General features: G+C 42.5%; 2 protein-coding genes across 2 annotated transcripts; one reads left to right on the top strand and one right to left on the bottom strand.

Annotated features, from left to right (window-relative positions):
* Positions 1 to 1,037: 1,037 nt before the first annotated feature.
* On the top strand, positions 1,038 to 7,578 carry oclna (occludin a). Its single transcript, XM_023421177.2, has 9 exons — positions 1,038 to 1,140; positions 1,862 to 1,964; positions 2,507 to 3,164; positions 3,250 to 3,414; positions 5,441 to 5,571; positions 6,238 to 6,423; positions 6,566 to 6,737; positions 6,833 to 6,874; positions 6,963 to 7,578. The coding sequence occupies exons 2-9, from the start codon at positions 1,915 to 1,917 to the stop codon at positions 7,059 to 7,061; spliced, it is 1,503 nt and encodes a 500-aa protein (XP_023276945.1). The 5' UTR covers positions 1,038 to 1,140; positions 1,862 to 1,914; the 3' UTR covers positions 7,062 to 7,578.
* Positions 7,579 to 12,747: 5,169 nt separating this feature from the next.
* On the bottom strand, positions 12,748 to 14,368 carry ankrd34ba (ankyrin repeat domain 34Ba). The gene has a single exon (XM_023421220.2). It carries the CDS (start codon positions 14,328 to 14,330, stop codon positions 12,750 to 12,752), a length of 1,581 nt encoding a protein of 526 aa, XP_023276988.1. The 5' UTR covers positions 14,331 to 14,368; the 3' UTR covers positions 12,748 to 12,749.
* Positions 14,369 to 15,518: the final 1,150 nt, after the last annotated feature.

Below are 15,518 nucleotides of genomic sequence, written 5' to 3'. Positions count from 1 at the left end.
TGGGAATAAATTTCCAACAAACGCTGGAATTATTTTAGCTCCTTAAATTGAATTTAAAACACGCAACCTTTACTTTGAAGTCGAGCTGTTTCTGTTCCCGGCTCTGACGCTTTGATGCACTGATTGAATTGCACGTCTTCATTCAGTGGGATGTAGAGGATCAGGGATTTCACAGGAAAAGTAGTAAATCATTTCCTTTCATTTCATATTTTAAAAGGCATTAAAAACAGGAATTGTAAAAAGAATTTATAAATGGGCGATTAATTCATCAATAAATACTTAAGATTTAAAAAAGGATTCACAAAAACGTCATAAAACACTCAAACCATTTATAAATACACTAATTTATGAATTAATAATAGAATTTGACACTCTGGGTCTTCAGAGCTGGTAAAACACTGAACTGTCCCATCATGGAGAGGATAAAGGAGAAGCTCAATGACGACGCTAATCGATTAGCTGATAGGAAAAAGAAAAGCAGCTCGAAAAAAGAAATGGAAATTGAAAATTTTTAAAATGCCTTTCCAAATACTTTTTCAAATTCTATTATTTATTCATGAATTAATTAATATATTTCTAAATGGTTTATCCAATCAGAGTTTTATACTGTTTTTGTAAAGTTATTTTTGAATTTTAAGTATTTATCGATGAATTTATGGTTCACTTATAAATTCTTTTTAAAACTCTGTTTTTATTGCCTATAAAAATATTAAAATGAGGAAATGCTTTATTGCTCTTCCCGTGACATCCTGATCCTCCATACAGCAGAATGACACTTCATGTCTGCTCTTCATTCACTGAAGCTTTTTCTTTTTTATTTAAATTGGACATTTTACAAACAATCAGATATCAGCTCTTAAATAAAAGAAACATTTAAAATTTAACAAAAAAGAGATGAAAATATTTTTTTTTCTTTTAATTCACTGAAGCATTTCGAGCTCATTTCCATGAGGATTGAAGCAGCGACTTCCTGTCTTGTTTTATTGGGTAATGTGACACCTGTGCGTAAGGGGCGGGGCTACGTTGACCCGAGAGCCGAGCTCGTCTAGGTGTGGCCTGGATTGTTTTTATCAGCTGCGGCAGTTTCAGTCGAGACGTTTCAGGTGAGACGCAGAGGAGAGGAGTCACGCAGAGCGACAGGTGAGTGTCGACGTCAGGTTGTGGGATTAAGAACAAAAAAGTCTTTTTAAATCTCTAATAACTTGTTACCTGTAGCTACAACAGACAGGTGTGTTGTTACTGCGCGCGGCTTTAAGTCAATGATCTCAGCAGCATCTCTGCTGCTGCGCTGTTCAGATGTTGAGGAAAAACAGTTGGAAATTAAGGATTATTATAAATGAAACAGCTACAAGTGGCTGCACATGTTCCCTGCCTCCGAAACATTTGTGTTTTTATAATTTTATTGATAAAAATATGAAGTTAATTGATGTTTCAGACACAGTTGCTGCGCCTGTCGTTGGAAATGGCCGCTTAAATTCACACAATACGTTGTTATAGTTGCAGAATTCCAAAATAAAAGCTTAAATGTTCAGTCGATTCATTGATTTGGTAATTGACAGAAAGATAATCAGTTATAATCTAATTTGAAGCAAAAATGCCCAAAAAATCCCAAGTTTGAGCTTCTCAAATGTGAGATATTTTTGTTCTCATGTCATATTAAACTAAATATCTTTATATTTTGAAGGGCTGTTGGACAAAACATCCATTTGATCAGGAATTTGTAATTGTTTTCTGATATTGTACAAACCAATTGATTAATCAAGAAAAAAGAACCATCAGATTAGTTGATAATGAAGATCGATCATCAGTTACAGCCCTGTTTCAGATATGTGTTATTACATAACTCTGTCCTTTATTATAGAAATCTTCCTGCAGAAACTCTTCGCGGGACAGCACCCAGAGGATCCAGCAGTCATGTCCTCCAGGCCCAACGGGAGTCCGCCTCCCTACGAGTCGGACGGATAGTGAGTCTCTTTCAGTGACAAACAGTAAACCTTCCTTTATGACTGTGTATGAGCATCCTGCGTACGGAAGCTCAGAAAGGCCACAATCATGTGAATCATTAAATATCTAAAGCTGAAAGTGAAATAACATTAATACATGTGGTGGAAAATTCCTGCCCTGGAAATATAAGTTTTATGATGAAAAAACTTTCCACCTTAACTTTCAAAACTTTTCTACCTTAAATTACGTGACTGACCGAGATCTGATAGATTCAATTTAGACACAATTTGTTGATTTATTTTATTTTTAAATCCAGCTGTTCAAGTCAATTTTGAGTTTTGGTTTGAAATTAAAAGTTTTTAAAATATTTTTGGTTTCAAATATAGATTCAGACATGTTTTTTTTTTGTTTTTTTTATATATATTTTACATTAGGTGTTTGTTTTCTTACAAGATTAAAATCCTAATCGTCTTTCTTTGCCTCCATTTTGCTCTCAGGCCGATTTTCTGCTTTAGCCATGAACATCAGGTGTTTACTGTTTGTGTTTGTTCTTCATCGACAGTAACGGCCCCCCCCAGCCCGCCTACTCTTATTACCCAGATGACGAGTTCCAGCATTTCTACCGCTGGACGTCTCCGCCAGGCATCCTCAAAATCATGGCCATCATAGTCATCGTGCTGTGCGTCGCCATATTTGCTTGCGTTGCCTCCACCTTGGCGTGGGACTCTCAGGGAGCCATGTCTGGCTTTGGGGGTATTGGGGGAGGGTATGGCGGGGGCGGGTATGGCGGGGGCGTGTATGGCGGCGGCGGGTACGGCACCTTTGGAGGCGGCGCGTACGGAGCTGGAAGCAACTACGGCTACGGTGGAATCGGAGGGAACTACAACGACCCCCGATCAGGCAAAGGGTTCATCATCGCCATGGCAGCCATCATCTTCATCGCCTGCCTGGTCATCTTCATCATCATCGTGTCCCACCAGGGCCTATCAGAGAGCAGGAGGTTCTACCTAGCAGTGGTGATCATCTGCGCCTTCCTAGCGCTGCTAATGCTAATAGCCTCCATAGTGTACCTGATGGCGGTGAACCCCATGGCGCAGTCGTCCGGGTCGGTCTACGCCAACCAGATCGCCGGCCTGTGCGCCCAGTACCAACAACCACAGCCCTCAGGAGTGTTCGTCAACCAGTACCTGTACCACTACTGTGTGGTGGAGCCTCAAGAGGTGAACACACACACACACACACACACACACTTCCTTTGAGGATTCGTTCTGTCTGTGACCCAGAGTGTGTCGTGTCTGATTTCAGGCCATCGCCGTGGTGTTCGGCTTCCTGGTCGCCATCGCCCTCATCATCATGCTCGTCTTCGCTCTGAAGACTCGACAGAAAATCAGAAACTACGGAAAGAGCAACATTTTGTGGAGGAGAGTGAAGGTGATCGAGGAGGCGCCGCCTCAGGACGTGGAGGCGTGGGTGAGTGACGGATATTTTTTATATAAGTGTGAAAATTTTCTGCTTTTCTCTGTTTCATATTATTTTAAACTGAATATTTTTCAACCGTTGAACAAACAAAACGCGACTTTTAAAGACTTCGCGTCGGACCGTCGGGGCAGTTTTTCATTAAATTAAATTAAACTAAATTATTTTTACAGTGATTCATCTACAGATTATTTTTTTAATTAATCAATTAACTTATAAAATGTTATAAAATGTTGACAATGTGCCTGACAATTTCCTACAGCTGAATAATAGTAAATATATTGTAAGAGGAAATATTTGGCACTTAATAATTGGTTTAAACGGTTTATATAGCTGCAACGATTAGTCAATTAACTGATTAGTCGACCGACAGCAGCTGTTTTATAACTGAATAATCAATTTTAAAGAAAGAATGAAGAATTTGATGCGTTTTTTGTCACAGAAAACTGAATATTTGTGGGTTTCAGGCTGTTGATCAGACAGAATAAGAGATCTGAAATGATAACAGGCACTTTTCACTATTTTGTGGCATTTTATAGAGAAAATGATTCATTGATTAATCAAAAATAATAATCTACAGATTCATCGATAATGAAAACAACAACATTAGTTGCAGCCTGAAGCTGTAATTGAGTGAGAATAGTTGCCAATTGATTTAATGTCAATAGACTCATTGATGAAGCGGCTCTGTGTTCACTCTCATGAGGTGATCCTAAAACTGTGTCGGCCGAAGTCGCACAACCAGTTTAGTAGAAGTCCCTTGTTTGTCGGCGGGGGAGGGGAAGTGTGGTGCAACCGGCTCCTTCTCTCTAGTGCGCTTGGTTTCAAGGTGTGGCGTGTGCACAGGTGACAGTTTCAATCCGGCGCTGACATGTCGTAAAGTGGGATGAACGGCCGGGCTCAGAGCCGTCACTGTGTTCAGGTAGTCAAAACTATAAATTCATGATGAGTCACGGCGTATGAAGCTGAATCCAGAGGTGTTTCGCAGCATCTCTCACACCTGAGGTAAGCAGAGATGAGTGGGTGAGTCATGAGGTCTGAGGTCGCGATGACATTCAGCTCGGCCGTGTCCTTGCAGCTGGAGAGGAAGAACGGGTCGGACAGGTCGTCTGAAGCAGTTCGCTGACATGCAACACCACGACAGCAACATGACACCGGGACCCAGAGGTTTTACTCCGCTGCAGCTTGTGGGAACCCGCCTGAAAGTGCTGAGGCAGCCTGCAGCACATACATGCTTACACAGTGTTGTTGTGGGGCCGTGCACAGGGTGCAGCTCGCTGACATTCAGGGAACAAGTCCACGCAGGCTCGTCATACCAGAGATGGCAGAGACCCAACGAAGACACCCGTCAAACTGTCATTACTGAAACAACACTGTTGTTTTTACTCTACATTATTTGCAGTGGCTTGATTTGAGCGCAGCAACGTTTTATATAAAGATCATATTTCTCATGTGGTAGAAAAATCTTTACATTTTAGAGCTTCAACTAATGATTATGTTCATTAATAACCAATCGTTTCTGCTCAGAAAAAATGAAAAATGTTATAATTTCCCATAGTCCGAGGTGCAGGTGTCATATGACTTATTTTGTTTGAGCAACAGTGAAAAACCAAAAGATATTAAATAAACTGTGGTATGAAAAAGAAAAGTATCAAATCCTCACATCAGCTGGAACCAACATTTAGAAGATATATTTGTGCTTTCAAGAACCAAAAACCATCTCAGTGTAATTTTCCAGGTGGGCGGGGCTTGGTGACTGCTTTGTTGTGACATCACAAAGTTCCAGAAGTCCTGACGGCTGGTTTTAAGGCTCAGTTTCTGAATACAGGCTGTGTGCATTTCTCTGTGGACTGAGGCTTTGATACTTTCACAGTATTAATATAGAAGCTAGAGCTGATCTATAATCACACTACACATGGACACAGACCTTTACACTGGAGAAGCTTTAAGAGCTGTCATACTATAATAAAGATATGTATGTATGCATGTTGCTAATGTGTGCCGTTGTTTTCTGGTGAAGGTGAACAATGTGTCCGTCCCCCCTGAGGAGCTGCCGATGGCGGACTACCCTGAGAAGCTGAGGGGCTCCAGGACTTACCTGGATGATGAAAGCACCAACTATGACAAACCCCCCTACAGCTACTCCCCACAGTGAGTCTCCTGCCCGAGAGTCTGACAACAGTCAGAACACAGGCTGAAATAAAAAGCTCTATATTCTTCATTCACCACCAATCAATACATTCAAACTTTTATTTTATTTCTAAATTAACACCTGATTTTTATTTTTTCTTTCTTTGGTTTTGGGGGAAAATAGATAAATAATTGTTAAGAAATAAATGAAAAGGGGGAAATTAAACAGTTAAAAACTAAATAAATACATTTACATCGGAAAATCCAAATAAAACAATTCAGCACAAAATTTAAATAAAATAAAATCAGGAAAAAAAAAACGACCTACGACAGTTTCAGAAAATCAGTTTCGGCTCCGATCGAAACGACACAGCTGTTTACGTTCCTGCAGCTTCATGAATCACCTCGGCTGCAAAACTGAAACTATGTGAAACATGTGAAATATGTTTGTGCTGAGAAGGAAACGAGAGAGAGACAATAAAACCTGAGAGAAACAGGAAGTGGCTCACCTGTGGACTCATCCAGGATTAATGGCCAGACCATAAATCAGCTTGTGTTTTACTTCCTCCTCCATCAGAACAAAGTTACTAAAGAGCAGAGACATTTAAACAGACGCCGTGTTTCACTGGATGATTAAATAAAGGAATTTAATTGAATATAGTTAATGAATTGTCCCTTGTCCCACAGGCCTCCGGTGGAAAACAACATGCCTTTGCAGAACGGCGTTCCCTACAGCAATAACTCGGAGGCGGCCAGCTCGGCAGGACGGCCCAAGAAGAGACGCCCGGCTCGACCGCGACGCGCCGACGGACAGGACTACGACACCGACTACTACTCGTCAGGAGACGAGCTGGACGACAACGACTTTGACAGGTACAAAGACAATGAAGAGACAGACGTGGTGGAAATATTCAATGCAACAAACTGTGTGAAAACAAAGTCCTACATTAAAATAAGTGAAACACAATCTGGCAGTTTAGTAAACGTCCCCTCTCTCCTCTGTTTCCCACCTCAGTGAATTTCCTCCGATTGCAAACGAGCAGGAGCGCAACGACTACAAGCGCGAATTCGACCGCGACCACCTGGAGTACAAAGACCTGCAGGCGGAACTGGACGCCATCAACAAGAATCTGTCAGAGGTCGACCGCGAGCTGGACGAGCTGGAGGAGGGAAGCCCACAGTACCTGGTGAGAGATTCACGGGAAGTATTTCTTCAGATAATTCAGATGAAACGAAGCTTGTGTATCTGTCACTGATGTTGACTCGTGTCTCTCTTCGACAGGACGCCTTGGATGAGTACAACAGGATAAAGAACCTTAAAAAGGTGAGTTTGGTCCTAAAATGGATCTTAAAAACTTCCACAAGGCAGATCTTAATAATAACGTCTTCTTATCTCTCCACCGTCCTCGCAGTCTGCAGATTACCAGATGAAGAAGCGCAGGAGTAAATACCTGAAGTCCAAACTGAACCACATCAAGAAGATGGTGAGCGACTACGACCGCATGGCCTGAACAAACGTGCGAGGATCTCACGCCTGTCCCAGACGGGACAGAGGGGACTAAACTGGGTTTGGCAGTTTGGGGTGGGGGGGTGGGATGGGGGGGGGTTCTGACCACACGGAGCTGCGCTGGTCGACGTCGAACACAGAAGCCGCCTGACACCTGGAACAGCTGGACACGATTTGCTGTCTCGCTCGACGCCGTTGCTTGTATTAACATCACCTGACGCAGATGCTGTTGTACGTCTTTATTGGACCTGATATGATGTAAATATAATGGTCTAGTAGACTGTGGAGTAAATACGAACTGTTGGTTTTTAATAGCTCTTACTGTCTTTTAATCCTCATTTTTAATTCTTCTCATTTTTTTTTAATCAGCAGTGTAAAGATGTAAATACGTGGGAAACGCTTGTTTTTAATGTTTCTATCAGTTTATGGAAGTAAATTGACAGTGTGTTGTTAAATGCTTCGTGATGTACTCTGACAATGATTTGTGAAGTTTTTATTAGAATAAATTCATTTATTAAACATTTTTACTGTTGTTACTCAGTCTGAAAGCACTGATCTTGGCAACAGAAACATCCTGTAGTTTATCTGTTTGTTTTTAACCGACAGTAATATTGTTTTCTAACAGATGTTTTCCAGCTTCTTCACAGGTTGAGATGTTGAAAGATAAAAATGACTGTTTTTGTTACAGTGAACATGAATCAACTACAAATTCAACTTTTAAAACTATGAACACACGGTGACACCTGTGCAGCGGTCATGTGACACTACACATTCCTGCCAGTAGGTTACACTATCCCTCTGATCCAAAGGTGGCAGTTAATGAACCAACAAAAGCAGAGAAGAAGAAGAAGCAGTCGTGTCATGGAGGCATAGACTGTCAACTCCAGGTGTAGAACATGAAGCCAATCCGGAAGTGCCTTAAACTTGCATTCTAATAAAAAAAGGTGAATTTAATCGACGTTAATCTAATGACGTTTGGTTTGTGTTTCTCCACATGTGACCCAGTTTACGTGATCTGCGTCAGTGTAATGCGCAGCGTTAATATTAGTTAATACATTGTCCATTAAGACGTTATGAATAAATACGATAGTTCAAGTTAAGATAACGTGACATATAAAAAATGTGTAGATAAATATTTGTCATATATAGTTTCCATTCATCTGGTTGTGGAGAAGGGAGACTGCATGGACTTAGTTCTCTGATGTGCTGTGATGATGATGATGATGATGATGATGATGCTAGAAAACCTCCCAGTTCATCTTCCTCTGATGAAATGACAGACTAACTGTTGATGAGTTAGTTTATTATTCTCTGTCTTCAGTATTCACAGGTTCAGTTTCTAACCTCCAACTTCATCAACATGTGATGGTAGCAACACTTTTAAGATCAGAATTTATAAATATTAAACTGTGATTAAGTGATGGATCATCTTTAGCACTGTCACCACCTCCACAGGTGAAAGTATTTACCAATTAACATCAGCATGTTTTTTTGATCCTTCATTGTCAGTGGCGCGTCAAGTCTGACCTCACGCCTGATTTCCACCGGCAACGTCAGCGCCGCGGTCACCGCAGCCAAAGGCTGCCACTCTAATCAATGTAAATATTTCCACCGGAAGCGCCGCGACGCGTCTCAGCAGCGGCTCACCGCGCCGCAGCAGCGGCTCACCGCGCCGCAGCAACGTTCCCGTTGCTAAATTGCGTCAAGCTCAACAGAGTAGATCGCACCAGACAGGAAGTCAGGCACAGTATCAAAGTAAAACTTCCGCCCCCTTTCAAAATAAAACACAACACACACGTCATCTAACTTCATATCAACATTACTTCATGAACGTTACCAGTGTTACCAGGACAACGGTCAATTGATCAGAGTGGCGACATCAAAAGCTGTCGCCACTCCGTTAATATCAACCGCTCTGCACTGTATCAAGAGCAACGATCTCGCGTACGTTCCGTATTCTCGCGTGAATACGGCTGGCTCTCAAGGCAGCGCTGCGCTGCCGTAACACGTCCGGTGGGGATTGACGTGAGGACGGAGCACAACCGCGACGCTGATGTTCCGCAGCGCTGACGGCCCCGGTGGAAATCCAGGGTTAGTCCCACGAAGAAGAACAACTTCCGGCACAGCTTGAAGTTAGCATCACAGAGACGCAGGAATGACTGAACCTCCTAAAAGACGATATTCATCTGCATCCCGACAAGAAACCACGTTCAACGGCAAAGAAAAGAAGCGACACGAGTAAATCTCGATGTGGCTTCCCGCCGCTGGAGAAGCTGCTGAGAGGAAAGAGATGCGGTTTGATGCTGAGCTCGCAACTTTCCTGTTAGCCTGGTGAGTAGCATCACTGTTAGCTCTCTAGCTAAAAGTATAATCAGTGCAATGACTGACAAACCGTACCGACAAACATTTCAGGTGGTGATATTATTGTTGTGGACAGATGTTTTAGCGGTTAGTAGGATTGTGTCTGTTGGTCTCGGCTGTTGTCCAGCTAGTGACGTCAGTAACTTTAGGCTCATCTTGTAACTGACTGTAACGTGAGATTGTATGGAGCCAGTAGACCGAGTGAATACACATCGATCGGTTCACCATGTTGTAACCACTTTACATTACTGTTAGGAGATCAGCCATGATTGAAAGTGCACTAGGTCTTTACATTTCTCCGGAGATTTCAGCATCCCTCTGTCTTCATCAGGACCTGAGCCAGTACAGATGCAATACCGCCTCTCTTTTGCACATCCCCTAATCAATACCTTTTGCACATCTTGTCCAGCAGGAGTTTTGTCATTCTAAAACACTTTTGTTGCTGCTTCACCACTAATTGTGTGTGTGTATGTGTATTTATGTGTGTGTGTGTGTATATATATATATATATATCTTCTACAAATTCTTCACATTCATCATTTGTTCAGATTTATTCATAATGTCTTGTTATTATTACAGTAAATGCTAAATGAGGTTAAAATGGATGATTGGTGCGTCTTTTATGTTCTGAAGTCTTTAGACTGCTTCAAAAACATTTCATAGTCAAAAGAGCAGCTGCTTATGTCCTTATTTTTCCTTTTGTTTTCATAGGGACGGCAGAATCCACCTCGGGCCAGAACCACACGTTGCCCAGCAAGAAATGGTAAGTCATGCACATTACTCCACCCCATACATGTATATAGGCTCAAATTAGGGTCAAAATGACTGAGCTTGTAAAGTGACCTTAACAAATAATTCCAATGTTTGTAGTTATAAGACAACATTTGTTAACCAGTAAAATAAATCTGCTTGACAAATTCAAGTTTCTGTATGTGGAAAAACTCTTCATGAACTACAAAATGAGTTGAAACGATTGTTCATTTCTGTTAACAGTTTGTGTAATTGCATTTCCACACAGATCATAGTGTAACATTTAAGATGAGTTAAAATGATATTCTGTTTATTACATTTAAGTTGTCGTCATATCAAATGTATCAGAAAACATTGTGGATGTGATTATTAATATTTGGCTTGAAAACAATTAAAATACTTGTTTGGAAACTTGCTGTGTCTGATTTGTTGTTAAGGAACTTATAACGATGGAGTAATGAGGAACTGCTCAGTAACAACTGTTTATCACTTCATTGACCAAAGCTCTAGAAATAGTAAACTACCATGTAAATGAAGGTTTAACATCGCCTGCTTTATGCTGAGAGATGTGTGTTAGTTAGCAGGAGATGTTTTTAAAAACAAAACTGTTGTTGGCTGATCCAGAGGAGGCTCCACTGTTGGAGGACGTCTCTTTGCATTCAGGACATATGGAGACACAGAGGCGCCACCTCAGCTGCATTCAGGACCCACCAGGTGTGCTTTATGTACCTAGGCTCAAAATGATTTTGAGCTTGTAAAGTAATGTTCACAAATAATTCCAATATTTGTAGTTGTAAATCAACCTTTTGTAAACCTGTAAAATAAATCTGCACGAGAAATTCAAGTTTGTGCATGTGAAAACAAATTGTGCTTGTGGCAAAGAGATTTGTGTTTGTTGAAAGTCTGAATCAAAACTCAACAAACGATCAGTGTTTTGATTCACACTGACATTTTTAGACGTCTGTTTTTCATTTACCTCTCAACACGCATTTTTCAAGAATTAATTTGTTGATTCCAACAGAATTTAACACATATGTCAAATAGGATAAAAATGATGAGGTGGTGACGATTTATATCCAAAAGGTCAAGGGGTCAGCTTCAATGTGACACCATAATATTCTGAGGAAAAACTTATCGAACCATATTTCACATCACAGATCTTCTGTGCGGTGTGTGTGTGTGTGTGTAAGCAGCCGTGTTTTAGCATTAGTCGCTTCTCTGCAGCAACGTCCACGTTTTGAAGCTTTGTCCACTGTCATGGCAACAACCCTTAATCACATTTATAGTCCACACGTTTGAAGACGTATCTATGGAGTTTGTTGTATGAGTGAGTAAGTTCATTGAGAGAAATACAGCAGAACAACAAAGTCAAGTTAAATCAGTTTTATTTACATATATTGTATCCCTATATCACAAATCAGAAAATACACTTAACACCTTTTTATTAAATTCCTTCAGTCTTCACTACATATATTATTATGAGTCTGGACAGACATGGACGTAAACTGCAGCTTGACTGGTTGGAGGCGAACAACCGTGAGGCAATAACGTTTTAATTTAGTGATGAATGAACAGTGAACGTGTCACAGTGTTTTAGGGACAGACAGTTTGGACTTTATTCTGAGGACGTGATTCTGATCTTGTCTCAACGTTAGTGTGCTCTGATATAAGGTTGTGTCACCTTCCCTTTAGCTCTATTTTGTTTTCCAGAATAAAAATAAAAAGCTAAACCCACCTGTCCTACACTAAACAGCAGACAGACAAAGTTAGTGACAATACATGATGAAGAAAAGCTGGTGAAACTGAGCCTAAAGGAGTAAAACAAGACTCCAGATGTTGTTAATGTTGCTCCAGAGTCTGCGGGATGAGTTGTTTCCTCACACGTTTGCTGTAAAAACATAAAGTGATCAGCGTCAGTGTTGTGTTTTCAGCGAAAATGAATTAATACAGGTCTAAAGCTACAATAATCAACTTTTTTTTTTTTTTTTACATAAGCAATGGATCAAATGATCATGTGTAAGTGAAGCAAATACACTAGAATTATCACCAGACCCCAGATGAGTTTTTATGTTATTATTTACCCTCTTTCAGCTCATTGTTTTGGTTTTGAACCTGCAAATTTCACCCTGTTTGCCTCAATAAAACCTGATGTATGCTACTAAACAGAGGACAGACACAGTTAGCAACCAGCTGGTGAACGCTGTCTTTTTTCTCAGACATTTGCAAAGAACCAAACGAAGCTAAGACGGCAGTTGATATTGGATTTCCAGATGTTGCACAGAATCTTTTTTTTTTTTTTTTTTAAGGTGGAAATTTGTGTTTAGATGTTTTCATCTTGTTCTGCTGTTAAACAAACTGAAGCTACGTGCACAGGGACACCACACAGCACACTGAGGCGGAGGACGGGAACTACAGTACGTACTGCATGTTGTTACATCCGTTGGGATTTTTTTTGTTTGTTTTTCTTGTACAGTAAATCCTCTTTGGTTTCCCTCGTTTGAGTTTCACTACACAGACGACGTCACGTGGCAACACATTTCACATTAAAACACATTGATGAACAGTTTCCGGCGCCCGGATCTCAGGCTGTGGTTTTGAACTGTTCGGTCTGCATCGAGTGTCTCCTCAGCAGCATCCTCCTCGTCAGCTCCTTGGGGTGTCCAGGAGGAGCCGAGGGGAGGAAATGTTTTAGGCCGGTCTCTTTCTCAGAGAAACCACCTCCGGCACTGGAGTTGTAAACATTAAGGACGGGAGCGTTGGTGGAGCTGAGGGTCAGAGGTGGCAGAGACCTCGGCCTGGCTTGGGAGTTGTGGTCCAACAAGAAGGCACCGGACCCTCTGCGCTCGTACCCAGACAGCACTCTCCTGTTCGGGCCCGACTCCCTGGAGCCCAGGGTGCTGGAGCAACGTAAGGGGGCCAGCTTCTTGCCGTCTATTGGGCCTCTTGCTCTCTGCTCCCCCGGGAGGGTTTGCATGTCCAAAGCGAGCTGGGGGTCAGAGCTGTAGATGTCGGCGCCCAGCTTGCGCCTCTGGATGATGCTGTGAAGGCTTGACGAGGCCATGCTGTGAAGAGGAGTAACATGGTTTTTGCCACCAGACAGGAAGGAGGAAGAGGAGGAGGAGGCGATGGAGTCTGTTCCGAGGTTTTCAGAATGGAGGTTAGGATGGGAGGCAGAGTGGGACGAAAGGAGACCTGGTAGAGATATCTTCTGTCCTGCGTGTTTGGCACAATCATTCTTGCCGGCTCCCTCGACCCCTTTATCCATCGGCAATCGTCCTTCGTACCATTTGAAGCCGTCCAGTTTGGGAACTCTGAAAGAAAGGTCCTCAGTTTGGTTGAAGTCTTGTCCATTTTGTGAAGACGGCAGAGAGGAAGGGATCTTCAGCCAGGGCTCAGAGTTCAGTCTCAGGAGGGGCTGCTGCAGTCTGTTCGCCGCTGCTTGGCTGAGCCCTCGCAACCGTGACGGGGAACATGGATGGGAGCTTACGCCACAGGACTGGCCTTCTTTAAAGGAGAAGATGGACTTTGGGGGACATAAGGAGGAGGAGGTGCACTGGGGGGAGGTGATGAGCTGGATATCCGAGGGAGATGCAGGAGCTGCCGATGTGATTTTGTCCGTCTGATCGAGAGGCCCGAGGGGAGACATGCTGAGGTACTGCTTGGCTTGCAGTTTCCCACATGGGAGTTTGTCAGTGTTTATGATGATCACCTCCTTCCCCTTGGCCTTGCATGTGTCAAGCAACAGCTTCAGGACCGTCCAGTCTCCAGCCATGACGGCGTAGACCAGCGCTGACGTCCCGGACTGATCCTCCAGGCTAATGTCCGCTCCACTGCCCAGGAGCAGAGACACCACCTCGGGGCCGGCGTGCTCCTGGCAGGCGTGCATCAGCGCAGAGCGACCCTCCTTATCCTGGATGTCGGGGTCCGCTCCTTTCTCCAGAAGGAACTGGACCAGTTTGACCCGGCTGGCGCTCTGGGCGTCAACATGCTGGGTCCTGCAGGCCACCATCAGCGGTGTCTGGCCTTGGCTGTCGCTCTCGTTGATGTAAGCGCCCCCCTCCAGGAGCAGCCGTGTGAGTCGCAGGCGACGGAGGAAGACTGCTCTCAGTAAGGGGTTTCCTGAGTCCATCGCTACCCCAGAATTACAGCCCTCTCCCTCCATCGCTCTTGGTCCCAGCCGGTGGCTTTGGAGATGTAGTAGGACGGGTTTCTGTGGAAAACAACAAAACATTTTTAAAGAATCACGCAGATGTACATCAGCTGCACACAAGCCATTTTCATTTGTGAAATTTCTGAAGCCTGCACACACGCATTCATCATTTTCATTCTTGTTTTGTTTTGTCCTCTGTTGCCATTTGGTGGTACTACGGCTTTTACTTGGCTGGACTTGTTGGCGAAGGGAAGCCAGAGTCTCTAAAGACTAATAATAATGTCACTGATGATGATGCTGATGATAAAAACAGGACAAACTGAACAATAATTAAAAGACTTGAAGAACAAGCTGGAGCACATTAGAGAAAGAAGTAATGGGCGTGGCAGCTGAGGATGTTTGTTTAGTGCAAGTGCTGACAACATGCTACAAGCTTAGCATATTAGTTAGCTTAGCATGTTAGTTAGCTTAGCATGTTAGTTAGCTTACATCTTTAGCATGTGTGTGGCCATGTAGAGCCTGGTCATTAGCTTAGCATGTGCTCGTCGATGTTGACTGTCTCCATTGATGATGGGTAGAGATTAGCTAGCACAAGTAGCATGTTGCATATGAGTGACTGATATTAGCCAGAGTTAGCTTGTCTATGGTTAAAAGCCCTGAATCTTTTATAAAGTTCAATAATATAACTTAGACTCGATGTCATTTCCTCTCAGTCTCTCGAACTGGATTTGATAAATCAACAGAGCTGTTTTAGCGACGGGGGAAATATCAACGTCTACATGTCGCCTGACAACTCGCTCGACACGAAACATGCGATGGTTTAATTTTCGGCCCCCAAAGTTCAATGTCTGGCTCCAAATCCTAACAGCCATTCCTAACCATGAACCCGATCCCCTTTTTAATCTCTTTCCTTTTTTTCCTCTTATTTATTTATTGATCATATTGTTGTAGTGATTCTTTGCACGTACAGAACACACTAGAGCAGATAAGGTGGCAGCTACCAACGTCTCAGACAGTAACATAACATTTTCCTGTATGAGTCACAGTCCACAAAACTGAAACACGGCAATGATTTACATCTGTGCAACAAAGAAATGATTTTGTGTTTGCATGTGATGAAGTAGCAACAGACTGAACAGCAAGAAGCATCTTGTGTGATAGTCATAATGAGATTTGTCTTAATTTGTTAAAGTTTTTTTT

Source organism: Seriola lalandi, unplaced genomic scaffold (assembly GCF_002814215.2).
Source record: "Seriola lalandi dorsalis isolate HSWRI2012SDOR001 ecotype SW California unplaced genomic scaffold, Sedor1 jcf7180002054666, whole genome shotgun sequence".
NCBI lineage: Eukaryota > Metazoa > Chordata > Actinopteri > Carangiformes > Carangidae > Seriola > Seriola lalandi.
Note: the sequence above shows the minus strand (reverse complement) of the source record. Positions and strands in the feature narration are given on the sequence as shown.